Below are 22864 nucleotides of genomic sequence, written 5' to 3' on the forward strand. Positions count from 1 at the left end.
TTTCTGATTCATGACAGCAGTAAAATGTATTTTGAATTAAGTAAATTACATACATTCTTCTTTTTTTGTTAAATAATTTAATTAAAAAAATTTTTTTTGGACACCCTTTATAATTAATTATATAAGTGGTTATGTTACTGAATAGAGAATTGAATAACCTTTCAAATGAGGTAGCACACGACCCCTATTGTCATTTAAAAAAATTATCGATTACGTCATCACACCCAGATGGATGACCACTAGTATGCCATATATTCCAAAATATCATAATTTAAAAATAAAAATCGTTTCGGGATTTTTCTTTCAAGTCGCCGGTTTACGAAATAACGAATTTATTCCTTTCATTTGCACTATTGGCTCTGAGCTTCGCTGGTGTCGCTCCTAGCGGTTACTAATTCAACTTTTACCGGTAATTTTTAAATTTATTATTTAATTGTTATCGCTTAATATTTACAACGCAAAAAAGTAATTAAATTGTAATCGATTTTTTAAAGATTTTTCTAATCATTTTGACGTTCTATTGATAAAATATCAATTTCTTACTTCGGATACTTTGCCAATAATCGTGTAGATGGCGCTAAGATTATAATAGATTATTTATAATTAGATATTACGAAACATTAAAAAAACTTAAATTCAGTATTTAAAACGTAAGTATATTTAAGGTAAAAATATATACCACAGCTTTGACCAACTAATATTGTTTATAATTAATGTTTTTAATTTTAATTTTAAATTAATCACTTTGACATTTATGTCAAATTTCCAGTAAACGTTTACAAACTTGTCACTACTGGCGTTCGCGAATTTGTAAATATCCCCTCTACGTACGAGCTCACAGCGTATACTGTATATAAAAATATTATTATTTCCTTGTTTGTATTTATAGACCAGTAAGTATCTGCGAAAAAACGTCTATTTTTGGATGTGAGAGGTGGCATTCGGATTTTTGCAGATAAAGTTAGGTGACACCTTCAGTAATAATAATTGACTTATGCTCCTCCTCAGATATGCCCGGAACATTAATAAAAAAATTCAAATATTTAAAAATTTCGAAAAACATCGATTTTTTTCTGCTTTTTTTGCTTATAACTTTAAAACGATTCGTTTTGGAACAAAGTCGTAGAGAAATAAAATAAAGATAATTGAATTTTGTATGATATACGACTGGTAAAAAATGTCTTAAGGTATTACCTTTTCTGCAATATAGCAATAAATACAAAATAGGGGGCAAAATAAGTCTGTTGTTATTCAATATTTTTTAACCACTTCGGTGGCACTTAGAACCTTAGTAATCCGCTTAGGAAATTCTTTGTAGCATACTTAAATCGTGTACCAAATTTCATTAAAATTGACCTAATAAATTTTGCATAATAAATTTTCAATCTAAATGTTTTTAAAAAAGTTCAAATTTTTTAAAATCTTTCTGAATAAAAAGTAGACCATTTAGAAGTTGGCTAATTTTTTTACATATAAAGAGGTGCTCTACCTATCTAATACACTTTACAGAATTAAAATAGGATTATTTAAGGGGCCCAGCAATGTTTTAAATTTATAAACAATTTTTTGGCTTATAAACAAATAGGTTTGTTTAATAAAAAAATTAATTTTTAGCAATGCAAATAATTAAAACCGGTATAATTTGACTTAAAACTTTAAAATACTGTCAGCAGAACTGCTATTTTATTTTTTAATCAAACGTTATTCGCGTTCAAAAATTGCAATTTCTCGATTATTTGAAAGTTCCACCGCGTTTATCTCGAAAACTATGCATCCTACGAAAAAACTTGTAAGAAAATTGTTTGCTTAGAATTTCCCAAGAAATACAAAAAAATGTTTTATTTTGTGAAAAATCTATTTTATGTAATTCCTCAAGTTCTTTGTTTATAACAATCTTATCGACATCCGGATCAACTGTTGCCCAAAAAATTCGTGTTCTACGGGTCAAAATACATAAAAAAAACTTGGGCAAGTCCATCTAAATAAAGGAGCCCGTAGCACCCCCTCCTGGCCACAGCACTAATTTGTTTATAAGCCAAAAAATTGTATATAACTTTAAAACATTGCTCAGGCTGCTTAAATAATCCAATTTCAATTCTGTAAAGTGCATTAGATAGGTGGAGTACTTCTTTATATTTAAAAAAATTGACAAATCTTTGTATGTTCTAGTTTTTGTTGTGTAAGATTTTAAAAAATTTTAATTTCTTAAAAAAAGTTTAGATTGCAAAATTATTATGCAAAATCTAGTAAGTCAATTTTAATGAAATTTGGTGTACGGTTTTAGCATATTACAAAAATTTTCTAAGCGAATTAGGAAGGTTCCAAGTGTAACCTAAGTGATGGAAAATCATTGAATAATGATTGTTTTGCCCACTTATTTTATATTTATTGCTATTTTGAAGCAAGGGCGATAAATTAAGACATTTTTAACCAATCGCATCTGATAAAAAATTTCATTATTTTTGTGTTATTCCTATAGGACTTTGTTCTAAAATGAACAGTTTTTAAGTTATAAAATTTTTGAAATTTTTAAATATTTAATTTTTTTTATTAATGTTCCGGGCATGTTTGAGAAGGAGCATAAACCAATTATTACTAACGAAGTTACCTAAAAGACTAAGTTTTCACTCTAATGGCATATAGCATATCCCACCAGAATGAAAACAATGGGAACCTTCTCTGGTTACACCTCCGAGGCTTCTACAATTTGCAAGCCATACAGATGCTGAGACTAAGGAAGATGAGGGAATTCTACAATTTACAATTCACGTCCCATCTGCTCAGCGCGGTAAAGTTCCAACGAGACTGGTTCCCTTCATACTCCACACAGAGTAAATGTAAATCAAAAATGAATAACCATTTTCAATTTCGTTGCAAAACGAAAATACAGCCGAACCATATTCCAGTCCAATCAGAGAGTGCTGCAAGCACCTCTACCGGTTTCGAAACTTATTAGTCTCTCATCAGGAGGCACATATGCTGCTCTCCCTGATCCAACCAAAACAAACCCCAGCGTGCAGTCCCGAATTGCAACGAACGAAATGGCATAGATGCCCTAGCGGCAACTGCTAGCAAAAGACTAAGTTTTCACTCTAATGGCATATAGCATATCCCACCAGAATGAAAACAATGGGAACCTTCTCTGGTTACACCTCCGAGGCTTCTACAATTTGCAAGCCATACAGATGCTGAGACTAAGGAAGATGAGGGAATTCTACAATTTACAATTCACGTCCCTTCTGCTCAGCGCGGTAAAGTTCCAACGAGACTGGTTCCCTTCATACTCCACACAGAGTAAATGTAAATCAAAAATGAATAACCATTTTCAATTTCGTTGCAAAACGAAAATACAGCCGAACCATATTCCAGTCCAATCAGAGAGTGCTGCAAGCACCTCTACCGGTTTCGAAACTTATTAGTCTCTCATCAGAACTGCACGCTGGGGTTTGTTTTGGTTGGATCAGGGAGAGCAGCATATGTGCCTCCTGATGAGAGACTAATAAGTTTCGAAACCGGTAGAGGTGCTTGCAGCACTCTCTGATTGGACTGGAATATGGTTCGGCTGTATTTTCGTTTTGCAACGAAATTGAAAATGGTTATTCATTTTTGATTTACATTTACTCTGTGTGGAGTATGAAGGGAACCAGTCTCGTTGGAACTTTACCGCGCTGAGCAGATGGGACGTGAATTGTAAATTGTAGAATTCCCTCATCTTCCTTAGTCTCAGCATCTGTATGGCTTGCAAATTGTAGAAGCCTCGGAGGTGTAACCAGAGAAGGTTCCCATTGTTTTCATTCTGGTGGGATATGCTATATGCCATTAGAGTGAAAACTTAGTCTTTTGCTAGCAGTTGCCGCTAGGGCATCTATGCCATTTCGTTCGTTGCAATTCGGGACTGCACGCTGGGGTTTGTTTTGGTTGGATCAGGGAGAGCAGCATATGTGCCTCCTGATGAGAGACTAATAAGTTTCGAAACCGGTAGAGGTGCTTGCAGCACTCTCTGATTGGACTGGAATATGGTTCGGCTGTATTTTCGTTTTGCAACGAAATTGAAAATGGTTATTCATTTTTGATTTACATTTACTCTGTGTGGAGTATGAAGGGAACCAGTCTCGTTGGAACTTTACCGCGCTGAGCAGATGGGACGTGAATTGTAAATTGTAGAATTCCCTCATCTTCCTTAGTCTCAGCATCTGTATGGCTTGCAAATTGTAGAAGCCTCGGAGGTGTAACCAGAGAAGGTTCCCATTGTTTTCATTCTGGTGGGATATGCTATATGCCATTAGAGTGAAAACTTAGTCTTTTGCTAGCAGTTGCCGCTAGGGCATCTATGCCATTTCGTTCGTTGCAATTCGGGACTGCACGCTGGGGTTTGTTTTGGTTGGATCAGGGAGAGCAGCATATGTGCCTCCTGATGAGAGACTAATAAGTTTCGAAACCGGTAGAGGTGCTTGCAGCACTCTCTGATTGGACTGGAATATGGTTCGGCTGTATTTTCGTTTTGCAACGAAATTGAAAATGGTTATTCATTTTTGAAGTTACCTAACTTTATCCGCAAAAGTCTGAATGCCACCTCTCACATCCACCTAAAAACAGATCCTTACTGGTCTATTATGAATATGTTACCCATATTATGATAAATAAAGACGATTTATTTGTTTTTAATAACTACTTATATTTCTGCAACTACTTTCAGAAACATCTTAGTATCTTATTTTCAACACTTATTAACTTACACCGATTGGCTTCTGAGGCATCGATTTATCAACATTGGCCATTTGCTTCTGGCCACTGTCGTTATTGACCGGTTATTGATGAAAAATCTAATTTTCCGTTAAGTTTTTACAACATTGGCCAACATTTAAGGTTATTGTCGTTAATGGCCGGGCATTGTCGTTAATAACCAAAGAAAATGGACATTTATGACAATGCCCGGCCATTCACGTCAATGTCCAATTTACATCATTGACCGTAACATATAGGTAAAAAATTTATGGAAGCACGGAAGTGATTAATTTAAACCTTAAGTTGGATTTATAGTTTGACGTAGCGTAGACGTAGAGGCAACGGAGACGTAAGAAACGGACTGGAGACGTAAGAAAATAATATGTTAATTTATAAATCGACGTAGCGGAATTTTTGCGCATTAGTAGAAAGAGTAAACAATGACTTAATTCTAATTCAACAACATAGCCTATAAATTATACGAACAGTAAACAAACTTTGTGTTTATTTATTTATACTTATACTATTATTTATTATAATTATAATATGTATCTGTTTTGTGTGTTACATGGATTAGGAAATAAACGAAGGTATGCTCCTTGGTGCCGCATGCCGTGGGATTTCCAACTATTTTGTTTCATTTCCTGGTCTTTAAAATGTTTATTGGATTTACCTATCGTATATTACCTATGTGTGGGTGTGGATAACCCCGAATTTGGCTAATAAACAACTCATATTTATCTGAAATATTGAAATGACTCCATGATATATTTTTATTAAATTAATAACTTAACATCCATTGTATTAACAAATAATTAACAAAATTCGAGTATGTTGATAAACAACTTTATCTTTACAAAATTGATGAGGGCGTGTCCACTTTGGGTGACAGAACAAAATTCTTCCTTTTGATTGGCCAGACGTAAGAAACGCACTGTAAAAGATGAAAGTTGGTGAACTCTTCCGTTCCGTTTCTCTTACGTTCTGTCAGGCGCTTGCGTTCATTTATAAACACGAGTACACAAAATTCGGTGTTAATCTTTTCCAGTGCGTCTCCGTTGCGTCTACGTCTACGCTACGTCAAACTATAAATCCAACTTTACATGAGTTTTGAAAGATTTACGGTTTAGCTTAGGATTTTATTAAAAATCTCTGATAGGACAAGCTTTTTTATAACGAACTTTTATTGCACATATATAACACATTATTTTACATATACAAAAAAACAGCCCAGAAATATAGCCCTCTAATGTTCTAAAAAATCTTCATTTTCATCCTCTTCAGGTACATCGCCTACCGGTAATTCTTCCCGAAAGTTTCTCCTCTTGGCTGAAATTATAGCTTGCAGGTTATTAAGCAAATTTTGATTTCTCCCTTGACTAATTCGTTGGTTAGATGTTCGTGGAGGTGGAAGTGTCACAACAGTTTTAACAAATTCAGTCATGTCAAATCTTCTGTGACATACGAGTTTTTATATTTTAATGTTTTCTCGCCCCTCGTAAAAGTTGCGAGCGGAACATTATTGAGATAGCAGCGTGGTCTCAACTTTTGTAATTATTTGTATTTTTAACTGAAATCTGTCCACTCATAGAAATTTCTAATCTCTAATGCTACATCGGTTTTGGCTCTCTTTAATGATTTCACTAGTTTACAACCAATTTGCGAGTGAAATGCAATATGCTGTTTTTTGTTAATTTTTATTCTCTGAATATGATTATGATAAAAAAAGTTCCTCTAACACGTAAGATTTTTGAGTTATGATTTAAAAAAATGAGTTACGATTTTTGAGTTATGAATATTTTTCTAAATTGTTTTTAAACAATCATTTGTAATATATCGGAGAGTGATGTTATCAAATTAACATTTTTTCTAAAAATTGTGCATAATTTGACAACACTGGGATATCTAAAATGTCTACGAATATTAATGTGTTTTCAAGGAAAAGCAAGCGTAAAATTGAATATCCACATATTATCTCAGCAATAAAGCCGGTTTTCTATGGAGAAGATTTACCAGTTCCAGGACCCACGGCAAATTGGGAGGAAGATTTGGAAATGTATGGCGATAAAAGTAAACCCGATGATGTATCAGAAAAGAATGATTCTTATTTTCACGAAAGCGACGAAAAGCACCTTATTGCATCCAACAAGCATTACATGGTTGAGTTCAAGACCCTCGCTTGTCTAAAGGACATGAACTCTAGGTTCTAGATTACAATAATGGATTTTTGAAGTTATACTTCTTTAGGCACGAGGGTGAATTTTTACTTTGCCGGGCGCATGCGCACACCGACAGAATGGTTTTAGTCGCTCAAACGTTATACGGGATCTGATTGGGTGTTAAAATCATCTGTCAATATTTGTTCAAATGGATATTATGCATAAACAAAAATGTTGTGTATATTAGTTTTTCTTGTTGTGAGGACAGAGACAAAAAGCAAGTTTATAATAATTATTGTAGTGACTTTTTAAATAGTTTTTAAAAGCAACAGGTACGTACCTTATTGTAAATGTTTCAGTATTGTAATAAAAAATTACAAATTAAATACCTATTTGGAAAATGTACCTACCTAGCTAACCTAAGACAAAGATACAAGAACGCAATTATATCTTCAAAAACCTATCCAGGTGCCGACATAGGATCAGATCACAATCCAGTAGTGACCAAAATTAGGCTCAAAATGAAAATAATAAAACGCAGAACAACAGATGTAAAAATCGATACAAGTAAACTAAGAAACCCACTCATAAAACAACGCCTGACAGATGAAATTAATAACCGTTTAATGAATGTTAAAGAACAAATCCAGCAAAATACTGAAACAGAGACAAAATGGTTATTAATAAAGACAGAAATAGATAAATGTCAAAAAGAAATTCTTACACCAACCAGATACAAAAAGAAACAATGGATGACGGAGGAAATCTTAGATTTAATGGAAGAAAGACGTCAGCATAAAAACAAAGATAATCAGATGTACAAAAATGTGGATAAACAAATAAAATCCAAAATTAAACAGGCGAAAGAACAGTGGTTAAAAGAACAATGCGCAGAAATAGAAGAACACCAGAAAAGACATGATAATTTTAACACACATAAAAAAAATTAAGGAATTAACGCAGATCAACAGAAAAAGAAAACCGGGAATACTAAAAGATACAGATGGGAAACTTGTGTTGAGTACTAACGAAAAATTAAAGAGATGGACAGAATACATAAATGAATTGTTCAAAGACAATAGAACAGAGCAGATGGAAGTCGAAGTAGAAGATGATACGGTTTTGAAGATATTAAAAGAAGAAATTAAATCGGCATTAAAAAACAGCAAAAATGGTAAAGCAGTAGGTCCAGACCAAATCCCAGTAGAAAACTTAAAATGCATAAATGATGAAACCTTAGACATTATCGTAGACTTGTTCAACACAGTGTACAAAACAGGAAACATACCAAAACAATGGTTACTCTCCATCTTTTGTGCTATCGCTAAAAATACAAACGCTAAAGATTGCAGTGAATACAGAACAATATCAATAATAAGTCACATTCTCAAATTATTCTTGAAAATAATACATGGTCGTATAAACAAAAAACTAGAAGAAGGAATAGATGATAGTCAGTTTGGGTTCAGAAACGGACTAGGAACCAGAGAGGCGTTATTTGCTTTTAATGTGTTAGCTCAAAGATGCATGGACATGAATGTGGATGTGCATGTTTGTTACGTTGATTTTGAGAAGGCTTTTGACAAAGTAAGACATGAAAAATTAGTCCAAATTCTAAAGACAAAAAACATAGACAACAGGGACTTACGAATAATAACAAACCTTTACTGGAATCAAAGAGCACAAATTGTAATAGATAACGAACCCAGTCCAGAAATTGAAATCAGGAGAGGAGTTCGGCAGGGATGTATTATGTCTCCATTACTCTTTAATGCATATAGTGAAGCCATTTTTGAAGAAGCATTGCTATCTCAAAGTGAAGGAATAATAATTAACGGAAGATCTATTAACAACATAAGATATGCAGATGACACCGTGATTATAGCAAGCTCTGCTGAACAACTCCAACTACTACTGAACAAAACAAACAATTTCTGTAAAGAATATGGACTAAAAATGAATATAAAAAAGACCAAATACATGATAATAACTAAGAAAACAAACATACAAACAAGCATACATTTGGGAAATGTACCGATAGAAAGGGTTGATAAATACAAATACCTAGGAACCTGGATTTCAGAGAAAAATGATCAAACAACAGAAATAAGGACCAGGATAGAAATAGCAAGAAATGCGTTTGTAAAAATGAAAACAGTTCTCTGCAACAAAGACCTTAGCTTAGAACTGAGAGCAAGAGCTTTGAGATGCTACGTGTTCTCGATACTACAATATGGACTTGAAAGCTGGACATTAAAGCAAGAACACATAAATACGCTACAGTCATTTGAAATGTGGTGTTACAGAAGAATGCTTAGAATAGCATGGACACAGAGGAAAACGAACACGGAAGTACTGCGAGAAATGGGTAAAGAATGCGAAATAATAAACACAATAAAAATAAGAAAGTTACAATATCTGGGACACGTAATGAGGGGACCGCGATATGAAATGCTAAGACTGATAATACAGGGAAAGATAAGAGGCGGAAGGAGTATAGGAAGAAGGAGAGTGTCATGGTTAAAGAATTTAAGGGACTGGTTTAGATGCAGTTCTACAGAACTCTTTAGAGCAGCGGTGGATAGAGTAAAGATAGTGATGATGATATCCAACCTCCGATTAGGAGACGGCACTTGAAGAAAAAGAAGCTAACCTAGCTACTTACCTACCTAGGTAATGCTTTGATTTACAAACAAAAATCTCCATCTAATATATTGCTTTTTTAGTTTATATTTTGTTGTATTTTAATTTCACAAGAATCAAAGTTATTTGATTAAACTAAGAGAATAAGCAACTATCAAAAACATTTTTAAAACGTTTAGATTCTATATCTTCCCACTTCGTTCACGTGTCTCGGTAGTTAAATTCTGCGTGGGGTGAGTTCAAAATAATCTAACAACCTGATAGACGCAAGTTCAATTCCCAATGCAAATTTTTATTTTTTTTTTATACATTTTATGATTGTAAGTATATTTATTATATTTTTTTTCAGAAAATACGTATTTAGTTAAAATTTTCTCAACAATTGTTTAGAAATCGTTTCTTTGTTTCATGTTTCAATGTGTTTGCTTGTGTTTTATTCTGTTATTTTTTTAATTTTTGGTAGGTATTGTTTTAATAAAAATTTTTGGAAAGTAGTAAGTATTAAAATTAGTTTAATATTTAAATAAAATATAGATGAACTGTTTAAAGTATACTGATTTCGTTGAAATCATATAATAGAAGTATAACTTCTTACGTGCGTACAAAGTACAGACACATTCTTTTTTTTTTTAATGGAATTTACTAGCCAGTAAAACTTATAATATTTAGGAACTGTAACCAGGAGCTATCCTAGTTTTTTACTATGCAGGATAAAATGTGTGTTCGTGTTAATCCACATAGTGTTATGGGAAAATTGAGATATGCACAAAATTGTGTACAAAAGACTTACTATAGTTTTTGTTTCTAGTTCTGAACTTATGAGTATATAGTATAAAAGAATTTTTATAATAAACAGCAATATTTGATGCATTCTATAACTCAAAATCTAACATTTCACATGACAAGACAATGTACGCGTGGACCCCTGCGCAGAAATGCACGGCACCTTAAGAATAGTGATGTTGAAAAAGTAACTATTCGTTACAAAGTACTCGTTACTTACGAATACCGAAAGTAACGATTACTATACAGAGAGGCAAATCGTTACTTTGATTACTCTGATTACTTCGTTACTTTGTACCAATCGTATCAGAGCTAGTAACGACTACTGTATCTACTTTGATTACTCTGATTACTTCGTTACTTCATACCAATCGTATTAGAGCGAGTAACGACTATTGTATCTACTTTGATTACTCTGATTACTTCGTACCAATCGTATCAGAGCAAGTAACGACTATTATATCTACTTTGATTACTCTGATTACTTCGTACCGATCGTAACAGAGCGAGTAACGACTATTGTCTCTACTTTGATTACTCTGATTACTTCGTACTTCGTGAAGGTCGTTATTATATCGGAATAATAATAGTCTCCCGTTTTATACCGCTCACGTGGCTTTGGGAGTATAGCAGGGTAGTCTGCTATATCTAGAGCTTAGGGTATACAAGGAAGGTAACAGGGCCAGTACTACGCTTCAATCCCCTATTATTACCCCTGGTTTTACCCAAGGTACTCATTTTATTCAGGCTGAGTCGACCTAGGGCCTATAAACATTTTAAAAATGTCTAGTTGTTCTTGCCGGGCGGCGGTAGTATTTGAACTTTGGACCACCGGCACGCGAGCTAAGCACACTACCGCTTAGCTACGCTGGCCCCCGGCGTAGCTAAGCCTAGTATCGGAATACGTATACAATATACCTACCTACTGAGAAATACGATTTTCTATATGATTACCGGTACTCAAATGCAAAAGTAACAAAATTAATCATAGTAATCAAATCATTTTTGTCCCTTAAACAGATTGGTGAAGGTCGTTGTTATATCGGAAAACCTATACAAACCTACCTACTGAGAAATACGATTCTCGGTCTGATTACCGGTACTCAAATGCAAAAGTAAGAATAGCAATCAAATCATTTTTATCCCTTAAACAGATCGGTGAAGGTCGTTGTTATATCGGAATACCTATAAAAAATAGCTACCTACTGAGAAATACGATTCTAGATATGATCCAAGTATTTTGTTGTTGAAGATGTTCAAAATTGTAAGCGTTCCATAGTAACAATATATTATTAAAAAATCACTTTAACACTTTTCCTCTTTTCTCGATTGAGTATTAGTTTTTGTTGTAGGTACATATAAACTATTACAATCACTGAATACATAGTTAGTGAAAAAATTATCATATTTATTAACTGAATTAATAATTTGCACTTATAAAAAAAATAACAGTTATCCAAGAACATTCAAAAGCCATCACTTTAAGTTAGTTATGAAATTGTCAAGTAGAACGACATTCTAGTAATATTTACATATCCATACCAGTGTGAATTTTACTACACGTAATTTGCCATGTAAAGACGGAAAAGGTAGGGATAGCCGTAAAATATTTGCGAATTATGTACCCATAGCCTTAAACGAATAGATTTTCGAATGGGACAAAAACTGGTCTATTCCATTATTCCAATATTCATCCCTTAGTTACAACCCCTAACTTTAATTTTTTTAATAACACCCTGTACATTTTTTATAGTTTTGGGTGTGGTCTTCTATAATCTATTCAACAAATTTTTTTAAAATAAAATCGGTTGAGATAAATAATCGTAATAGATAAGTTTTTGTCCCATTCGAAAATCTCTATTCGTTTAAGAAATATAGCCTGGATAAATTAGTCTGGGACACATAATTACCAAAAATAAACTGATATTTTCTTGATTACTTACGAACCGATTTTATTTTTAAAAATCTGTTGAATAGACGATAGAAGACCACACCCAAAACTAGGTATAAAAAATGTACAGGGTGCTATTAAAAAAATTAAAATTGGGAGTTGTAACTAAGGGATGAATATTTAGGGGATGATTTTCTCTACGCCATATTAAAGTGTATTACAAATGGAATAGATCCGTTTTTGTCCCATTCGAAAATCTCTATTTGTTTAAGAGATATAACCTGGATAAATTAGTCTGGGACACCCTGTAGATAAATAAACAGTTTCTTGACAATGTCTGTGTTTTATTTCTTCAAGCAACACGTTTTACAAAACGAAACAAAAATTTAAGTTTTCATCTACAAAATGTCCGCTAATGTAATACCTATCTAATGCATACCGCTAGGTGATGCAGGGTTTATTCGAGATTTTGTAGGGTTGGGTTGCCTAGAGGCCTCAAGATTCTTAATCCGGGACTGCGTGAAACTAAACAATACGTCTCGTTTTAAAATTGAAAAAAATTAGGTCTCAATAAGTGCTTTGGTTACAGATATATGCGACATAATATTAACATTGTCGTTAAACGGGACTTTGGGTGCCCTTAAGTAAAACAAATCTCATACTTCTAACATTTTTATCCAGTGTGCACTCTCAAATGTCTTTTCAAATTATTTATATGAGAAAACTGCCTAAAACAAATTTCACACTTGTACTGGTTGTTTCAAACAACCTGCTTCACTACACTGTTTAAAACAAATTTTACACTTCAATGGTTTTCTCCAGTATGTGTTCTCATATGATTTTTTAAACTACATTTAAAAGAAAATTGCTTAAAACAAATTTCACACTTGTAAGGCTTTTCCCCAGTGTGCACTCTTAAATGCTTTTTCAAATTACTTGCTTCACTAAACAGCTTAAAACAAATTTCACACTTGTGCGGTTTTTCTCCAGTATGTGTTCTCAAATGTTTTTTTAAACTTGCATTTATAATAAATGACTTAAAACAAATTTCACACTTGTAAGGTTTTTCTCCAGTATGTTTTCTCAAATGTACTTTTAAATCACATGTCTGAGAAAACTGCCTAAAACAAATTTCACACTTGTACGGTTTTTCTCCTGTGTGCACTCTTAAATGCTGCTTGAAATTAAATGTTCCACTAAACTGTTTAAAACAAATTTCACACTTGTATGCTTTTTCTGCAGTATGCCCTCTCAAATGTCTTTTGAAATCAGCTGTATCACCAAACTGTTTAAAACAAAATTCACACTTGTATGATTTTTCTGCAGTATGCCTTCTCAAATGTCTTTTCAAATAATTTGCTCTACTAAATTGTTTAAAACAAATTTCACACTTATAGGGTTTTTCCCCAGTGTGCACTCTTAAATGTTTTTTCAAATTACTTGCTTCACTAAACAGCTTAAAACAAATTTCACACTTGTGCGGTTTTTCTCCAGTATGTGTTCTCAAATGTTTTTTTAAACTTGCATTTATAATAAATGACTTAAAACAAATTTCACACTTGTAAGGTTTTTCGCCAGTATGTTTTCTCAAATGTACTTTTAAATCACATGCCTGAAAAAACTGCCTAAAACAAATTTCACACTTGTACGGTTTTTCTCCTGTGTGCACTCTTAAATGCTGCTTGAAATTAAATGTTCCACTAAACTGTTTAAAACAAATTTCACACTTATATAGTTTTTTTTCAATCACAACTTTCATATTTTTATTTGAGGTTTTTTCTTGAGTGTGTCCAGTCATATCATTTCTTTGGTAGGATGAATCTTCAATGACTTCTTCCTTAATCTCCATTTTGATTTCATCTTCGAGATAACCTAAAATACAAACCAACTATAATGGACAGCCTAAGTCTGACGTCACAAATGTCACAAAATTGGCAGGAGCTTATATTGACTCAAAACAATTTTGTTTGTAACGTTAAATGGTCATAAGTAATTGTTCATTTATGTATGTGCTTTGTGTGGCAAAATAAGACTTCATTTAGGTATTTCGTTAAAGAAACGTGTTAATTAAGAGATTTTTATTTGTTTTTGCTCAGATGATTTTTATTCCTTAGTGGTTGAAAATAAACAACCCCAAAACTGTTTATGTATTAAATACGATAGTAAAATAACTAGACTTCGGTTTAGCTAAGGTATTTAATAATAAAATCAATTGGTTACAAGTTAGATTACATGTGGGTATATTCTAGGTTGCCCCCTAGCTTGCAACTGCCTCCTGTCAATGCTGTCTTGACATCCTGTGAAGTTAGTTACATCAAGTTATAGGCAGTCTCTACCTAAATAAGATATACAATACACGTTCTTATTTTCATTTTTTTACAGTGTATTTAAGAATTAATACCTATTTAAAAAACCTAAACTTAATTATGACATAATATGTAGAAATGCTTAAATAAAAATAAAGGACACTTAAAATTAAATAAAGTTCTCTCAGTTATACCTATATCTCATCAACATTAAGCTCAGTCTTTTAGATATAAAGGCAACTTACGATCTCTCTTACCTATACCTCTAGCGATACTAGGTATATCATCATTACTAATTTCATCCCCAACATAAGAATTTAAATTTTCTGAAATATTATCTATATTATCACTATTGCTAGAAGTTTCAAGGTTTAAAGAATTGTCATTATCGAGCAACACAGAATCATTAATTTGATCCAAGCTAATGTCATTATTGGGGCCCCCTGCCAGCGTCATTAAGTCATCAGTATTTTCAAAATTATGAGCAAAATTATAATCGCCCACTTCATTATGATCGTAAAATGGCAAGTTTGTTTTATTTAAATATCTCCTATATCGTCTGTAAATAGTTCCATTAGTATCTTTTACCATATATGACTTATCATTATAATTCTTTATCACTTTACCTCTAACCCTTTAAAAAAACTTTTTTTTTCTAACTTTAAAAAAATATCTGATATTTAAAATTGATGGAATCTATCCTAACCGTGGATGTGATAATAATACATTATGTTGTAGAGTTGACATGGTTAGTTTAGAATTAAGGAGAGAAATTAGTTCATTAACATTTTTGTATAAATTATTACATAACAGTATTGACTGTAGTGATTTATTAGCACAAATTAATTTCAAAGTTCCTCGAGTTACATCTAGATCAAACGTTTTATTTAAGTGTCCAAGAGCAAGAACAAATATATTAGTTAAATCGCCTCTTTTTGTCATGTGTAAGAATTATAATAGTATTTGCAATCATTGTGATATTTTTTCGTGCTCACTTAATGATTTGTTAAAAATGGCTTCTCTTTACTTATATTAGGTCTCTACTATTACTTTGTAGATGTTATACTAATGAATTATGTGATTATTTTTTTTCTGTATTTGTCCTATAAATGGGAAACTGTTGGGCAATAAAGCTATCCAGATTTAGCCATACGGCTCACACTTCCTCTAAGGGGAAAATTGACTCATCCCAGATACCTACGGTATCAAAAGGATTGAGCTCTGGTGGGACTCTTTCCGTGTTATCGAGCCCTAGGTGACTTGGAATGCAGGTGTATCTCCCAGAAATTTTCGTACGCATCTGGCCGTCGCGAGTAGTACAGCTTTCTGCATGGTCTTATAAAGATGTTCATTCAGACCCAGCTTTTTTATGCTTTCGAGGAGGGTCTTCGGAATGACTCCAGTAGTAGACATAATAATCGGTATCGTCTGGGTACTTTCCATTCTCCATTGCCTTCGTATTTGAATTTCTAGATCTCTGTACTTGGCGATCTTTTCAGTAAATTTACTACGTAGATTATTGTTGTTAGGTATCGCCACATCAATTAGTGTTGTTTGTCTTGTTAATTTATTAACTAGTACGAGATCTGGTCTATTATGTGCCACTGTTTGGTCTGTGAGCACAGTGCGGTCCCAGTATAGCTTGTAGTTGCCATCCTCAAGCATACTCTCAGGGACGTATTGATAATACGGGAGATGGTCTGTTTGGAGAAGTCCCAGCTTGATAGCTATCTCTTGATGAAGGATTTTTCCCACTGCGTCATGCCGTTCCTTGTATTCAGTTGCAGCAAATGCCTGGCAGCCCCCTGTAAGATGTTGGATGGTTTCTTGGGCTTGACATCCATATCGGCATCTGTCGTTTTGAATCTGAGGGTCTTTGATGATATATTTCAGGTAATTTCTGGTTGGTATAACCTGATCCTGAATGGCCAGTAATGAACCCTCCGTCTCAGGGATCATCTTTCCTGATGTCAACCAGTAGTTCGACGCTATATTGTCGACATAATCTTGGCTGACCTCATTGGGATGTCGCCCGTGCAGAGGTTTACCCATCCAGGCGCGCACTTTTTCGTCCTTAGTAAGGTGGTTTATGCGCATTTCTGGTTCCCTCAGTTTGATCGGTGTTGTGTCATCTACTGCGCAGATAGCGCGATGTAGAGTAGATGTCTCAGCCTGCATCTGAAAATAAGTTCTTAAATTAGCAATTTGTTTATCTAATTGCTCACCTATATCCATAAGTCCTCTTCCTCCTAGATTCCGTGGTAATGTTGTTCTTTCTACTGCACTTTTAGGATGGTGTTTTTGTGCCTTTGTGAGGTGTGTTCGTACTTTTCGCTGAAGAGCCTCTATATCTGTTTTTGTCCACTTAATAATACCAAATGAGTAGCTAAGCGCGGAACATGCGTAGGTGTTTAGTGCCTTAAACAAATTTCTACTGTTAAGGTGTGAGCGAAGCAGCTGTTTTACCCTTCGTATAAACTCAGTAGTTATCTCTGTTTTCATTTGTTTATGGTCAATTTTCCTCGCTTGCTTTACTCCAAGATATTTATACATATCGTTTTCACCCATGGCCTCGATGTTCTGGCCATTTTGCATATCGAATCCTCCGGGCTGTACTTTTCCTCTGACTATATTTAAAATACGACACTTATCTAGTCCGAAGTGCATATTAATATCATTAGAAAAAGTTTCTACAGTTTTTAGCATCTCGTCGAGTTGGTTTCGAGTGGAAGCCATTAATTTCAAATCATCCATGTACAATAAATGATTAAGCTTCGCCACCACATTGTTGTTATTTTTGATGCTAAAACCTGCACCTGAGGAGTTCAATAGCTGAGATAGTGGGTTCATAGCTAGACAGAACCACAGAAGACTCAACGAATCTCCTTGAAACAGGCCCCGGCTGATTACGATATTTTCAGTTTCGATGTTACTTTCACCAGGTATTTGAAGGTGAATTCTAGTTTTCCACTCTGTCATTATATGTTGTAAAAAGGTCACTATATTATCATCGACTTTATATATTCTCAAAATATCTATAAGCCATTCATGCGGCACTGAATCAAAGGCCTTCTTGTAATCAATAAAAGCAGTAAATAGATTCCTCTTTTTGGAATATGCTTGATTAGAAATGACTGAGTCGATGATTAGTTGTTCTTTGCAACCCATGGAACCCTTAGCGCATCCTTTCTGTTGAGGCTCTATGATATTGTTCAGAGCACAGTGTTGGTAGATACGCCGGGCTACACAGGATGTGACCAATTTATACAAAGTTGGAAGGCAAGTAATTGGGCGGTATTTTGCTGGATCTTGGGTGTTATTTTGATCCTTCGGTATTAAATAAGTGGTTCCCTGAGTTAGGAATGATGGAATATCCTGCGGATTAGAAATAACATGATTAATTAGTGTTGATAAGCATTCATGAGCACTCGAGAACTTCTTGAGCCAAAAGTTTTGAACTCCGTCTGGTCCAGGAGATTTCCAGTTATGAAGCTCTTTGATGATATTTGAGACTTCTTCAGTGGTGAAGGATTCGTAGAGAGTAGTAGTGTAGTGTTGGCAGTTCTGTGCCGTATCTTCTATCCATCCAGCATTGTTGTTAAGAGCAGCTGGCGTGTAAAGTTGATTTCCCCAAAACTCATGAATTTCTTTTTGGCTTGGGTAAGACTTATCGAGATTTTTTACGGTGGAATTGAGTTTCCGATAGAACGCCTTCTCAGCAGTCTCAAAAAGGGCATTGTCGGATTTTCGGTTGTTACTCACTTTGTACCTTCTTAGTCGTCCTGAATAAACTGAGAGTCTTTGTTTTAATGTATCCAGGCACTGTTGGGCTGTGTTGTTTTCTAGATCGTATCTTGAGTGTCTTGCAGTATTCCGTATTATTTCTTCAGCTCTCCTGATGACTCTTGTACTTCTTACACCTCGTATATATTCTGTGACTTGACCAATATCCCTACGTAGCAATTCAATCTTTCCGAGCAGTCTTTTTTCCCAGGGTGCAATTCTGTTACCAGTCCTTCCGTTGTTAGTACCCCGTCGTGTTCTGATCTTAACGCCCATTACATTAGCAATTGCTGTTGCTGCACAGTAGATTAGCATGTGCAAATATTCTAATGTGTGGGCTTCTACGACATAATTGGGTAGGACTTCAGTGTTCACAATTTGTAACAGCGCCCCTAGTTTCTTACAAGAGTTTATTCGTGGTAGCGGTGGTCTGCTAAGTGGGTTTGTTCCATTAAACTCATATACAGCACGTGCCATTTCGCTTACTAGGTTATCATGTAGCTCGTTGTTTTCCTGCTCTGTATTGTCAGGTTGAGTTTCTTGTATGGCAAGCTCAGGAATCTGCTCATGAACTTCATTGGGGACTTGATCTTCAATTACAACATCGTTATGAATCTCCCGTTCGACTTCGCTTCTGATGATATTGCGTCTAGTCTCTGGGATAAGGTTGTTTCTTATAATTACCCGGTATTGGTCTGATACTCGTTGCTCCGATACTTGAATATCTGGGTACGTCCTGCAAAATTCGGCATACAGCTGTTGTCGGTAGCCGATTGTTTCTTGACCGAGGTTTGTCACCTTGTAGTAGAAGCGCAAAATGTTTTCATTAATGGACACAGTCCATTTCATGCGCTGCCTCGGCCGTCCCGCTTGAGTGAGCGCCGGCTGATGATCCAGCGCAGCACCTTCGGCGGGTGGAGCTCTTGTTGTTGTTTGGCTCGCTTGTGGTTGTGGTTGGGCTGTAGCTAATTGTATGACAGGGGCCCGCCTCCTCAACACCCTGCCACCGACGTCCCGCATGCTGTCACGTCCAGCGCCGGCTCCAGACGTGCCCTGGCGATCCCCAGGCAGCGATCCTAAACATAAATTATTATTCTCCATTCTCATGGGTTAAAGCTATTATTATTATTATTATTATTAACCCATTTTTTATTTTTTTGAATCAATATATTTTCATCTTTTTCAAGTACTGGTAGTTCCCTAGCATGTTATATATATATATATATATATATATATATATATATATATATATATATATATATATACGTATAACAATGATCCCGTTCTCTTTAGAAGGAAACTGAACTTTTAATGTTGCTAAAGAATATGTTTGTGAGACATTTTGTTGATATTGGATTGCATTGTGGTAACATTATTTACCATAGTTAATTAATTTTATTAAACACTCTTTGTCAATAAAACGGATCCGACCCTGACCACCTGCAAAAACAGGTATTGGGTCTGTTTCACGACAGGTGTAATTAACGTGAAACCACTGATAACGAAAAATTGTTTATAATAGATTTAACAAACTGTCCCAATATATTAAATTCAAAAACGTTTTAACAAAGAAATTAATTAAATCTTGTACACTTACAGTTTCGACTATAATTCGGCACAAATTCACAATTTATTACTTTGTTTTATCGCTGAAAAATAACAATTTTACGGAGCCCGTGTTAGGAAAAACATTTCTTATCTCCATTCAGAGCCGCACTCAGCGATAAAATTGGTAAACTACAAAACGTTTTACAGCCTTTTCAATATACGCGTTCTTTTTCACTTTCTCTGCCGGCCAAAATAACCTCGGACATGGCTCACTTATTCCTGAGCTATGAACCAGAATACATCCAGTCTGATCCTTATACCTGCGTATTACGACTCTACGATAGTATGAGAAAACAACTGTAAACATTAAAATCCCTAGATAGGGACTTTTTGCGCTTCATGACCACGTTTTCAGCATTTGGAACCACTGTGGCGCGCCACCAAATGGCTAACATGCCAAGAGTGGGCGTTGGCTAGTAAGTGAGTAAGTGTTTTTGTCGAAAAAAAAAGAACAGTTAACAAAACATTGTTAAATGAATATATTTATTTTGGACATTTGTGTTCAAGAATTTGATCTGTGTGCTATGTCTGCTTGAATTTTCAATAAGGAGGTGTGTTCTTAAAAAAATGAGTAATATAACGTCAGAACAAGAAGCTCAAATTATAGCTTTAATTGGAGATGGACGATCGCAGCAATATCTTGCTGATGTTATGGGAATCCATAATCTAGCGTTTCAAGTGCTTTAAGAAGGTATACAGAAAGTGGAGGATACACAAGAACCAAGACCAGTTTCAGGACTTCCCAGGTGCACGAACCCCGCATATGAACATTATTTACATATGCAGACTTTGCGTACACATCATGTTACGGCTAGACAACTGCTACATGATCTTTTCACAGCCCGTGATCCGTAATGTTCGGTTCGTAAAGGGCCAATTCGGTTAGAAACAGATTAAGGCAATTTGGAATCAGAGTCAGAATGCCTGATACTGCTCCACTGTTAACGAGTGCGCACCTTATACAGTGGAACCTCGATTATCCGTCTCTCCATTAACCGTCACCTCTGTTAACCGTCAGGGTACATACAGAAGTTGTATTGACTACATTAGCAATCATTTTAATGCAAAAAAATAAAAAAAAGTTAATTTGATTTGTGATGAGGACACAAACGGCTATCCATTGCTGACAGATAAAGAAATCATTGAAATGGCAACAAAGGCGGACCAAACATATTCGGAAGCTGACACAGGCTTGGAATTTGACTGTAGCTATATTGATGAACCTATTGTAACTGACAAAGATTTGCGTAAATAATCTAGAGAAGCTGCATCGCATATGCAATAATTCATCGAGTGGGATTCTCGACAAGAAGAAGCCAATAAAGTAGATTGCATGATCTTATGCCGATTAAGAAATTCAGCCGTCGCAAAATATGAAGCAACAGTAAAACAAACACATTTCAGAATATTTTAAACTGATTCGATTGTACGAACACAAATCCCTCTTATATTGTCAAACAAACCATACAAATGAAATTTGAGAGTTGTACTATGAATTTTTATTTATTTTTTAATGTTCTGTTAACCGTCTTTTCGATTATCCGTCATACCCTTAGTCCGGTGCCCTGACGGATAATCGAGATTCTACTGTAGCACGTTTAAGTTTTGCACCAGAACATGTCGATTGGGATAATAACGACTGAACTGATATTCTTCTTACTGATGAGTCAAGATTTGCACTTTGTGGATCCGACAGACACTTTGCATTATCGGATGCAAGACAAAGCAATCTTGACTTACTAGCAAGAAGAATATTAGTCCAGTCGTTAATATCCCAATCGACACGTTCTGGTGCAAAACTTAAACGTGCTGTACGGTGTGCCCTCGTTAACAGTGGAGCAGTAGCAGGCATTCTGTCTCTGATTCCAAATTCCCTTAATTTGTATCTGACCGAATTGGCACTTATTCGAACAGTCGAACAATAACATTCATCTGTGGGGTTTGTGCACCTGGGAAGTCCTGAAACTGGTCTTCTTGTTGTAGCGTTTGAAAAAACTCCAACATTAATTTAATATCCCAATTCCCAAAAAGAATGTCCATTTTTTTAATTTATTTTGTGAAGTTGAATATCATTAAACGTCATAGCATAAGCGATGACGGTCGCAATGACGGTCGCGATGACGGTCGCGAATTCAATGCTTTTTCCCCTATCCAAAAATCGCACAACGTCCCTAAAGAAGTTTTCACTTCAAAAATTTTGTTACCAGAATAATGACAAACAATGTCAATACATGTAGGTACCTACAAACTGATGCAAGAATCTTGGAAATCAGAATACAAATAATAAAGTTATTCGCGGTGTGCAAGTACTTGGAAGGGATACGTTAAACGATCGTGCGCGGATAGCGGAGAAATATTGCAACTTTCTTAAAATAATTCATATTGTCAATTGAAATTGTCAAATTGACGTACATGTCATATCTACTGTCATTGAAAAAAAAATTATATGTTGCTCCACAATATTGATATGATATGCAATTATTATATAAAGGTAAATTTAATTAATTGTATTTTGCTTGCAGTACTGCATTTTAATAACTAATTTTATTTACTAAATATTGTCCTTTTCATGATAATTTTTCAGTGCGTAACAAATGATAGGAAAAAGGGTAAGTCCGTGATAATACACATTTATGACATTTATTCTAACATGACATTTTAGTTAAATCTGACAGTTGTTACATTTTATTTTCAATATGGAATAAAAACAAATTAAATGTGTTTCTCGCATTTATAAAGTGGTATTTTCTTTGATTTGTATAGTCTTATAAATTATACAGATTATATTTGTAATATTATCTAATTAAAAAAAAATATTTTTTTATTATGGCGCCATCTATCGACAACTAGAATAACTAGAAGAAATGTTATAAAAATGTCACCGACGAAATGTAATCACCGACGTGCCTTTTTGTCACATACAATTTAATGCGTTAGAAAGAAATCGAAAAACTGTGACGCACTGA

General features: G+C 34.6%; 1 protein-coding gene across 3 annotated transcripts in view; it reads right to left on the reverse strand.

Moving 5' to 3' along the window:
- The window catches only part of LOC126879137 (zinc finger protein 235-like), an 80541-nt gene that overhangs the window by 32891 nt on the left and 24786 nt on the right, over window positions 1-22864 (reverse strand). The window contains exon 2 of one of the 3 annotated variants that reach the window (XM_050642115.1): window positions 12861-14073. The exons of the other annotated variants lie outside the window; for them this stretch is intronic. Coding sequence (XP_050498072.1) covers window positions 13007-14073 — 1067 coding nt within the window. The 3' untranslated portion in view covers window positions 12861-13006. Of the gene's footprint in view, window positions 1-12860; window positions 14074-22864 lie in introns of those variants that run through there. 3 annotated transcript variants of the gene reach the window in all.

The sequence above is a fragment of the Diabrotica virgifera genome, chromosome 1 (genome assembly GCF_917563875.1).
Source record: "Diabrotica virgifera virgifera chromosome 1, PGI_DIABVI_V3a".
Classification (NCBI taxonomy): Eukaryota; Metazoa; Arthropoda; class Insecta; order Coleoptera; family Chrysomelidae; genus Diabrotica; species Diabrotica virgifera.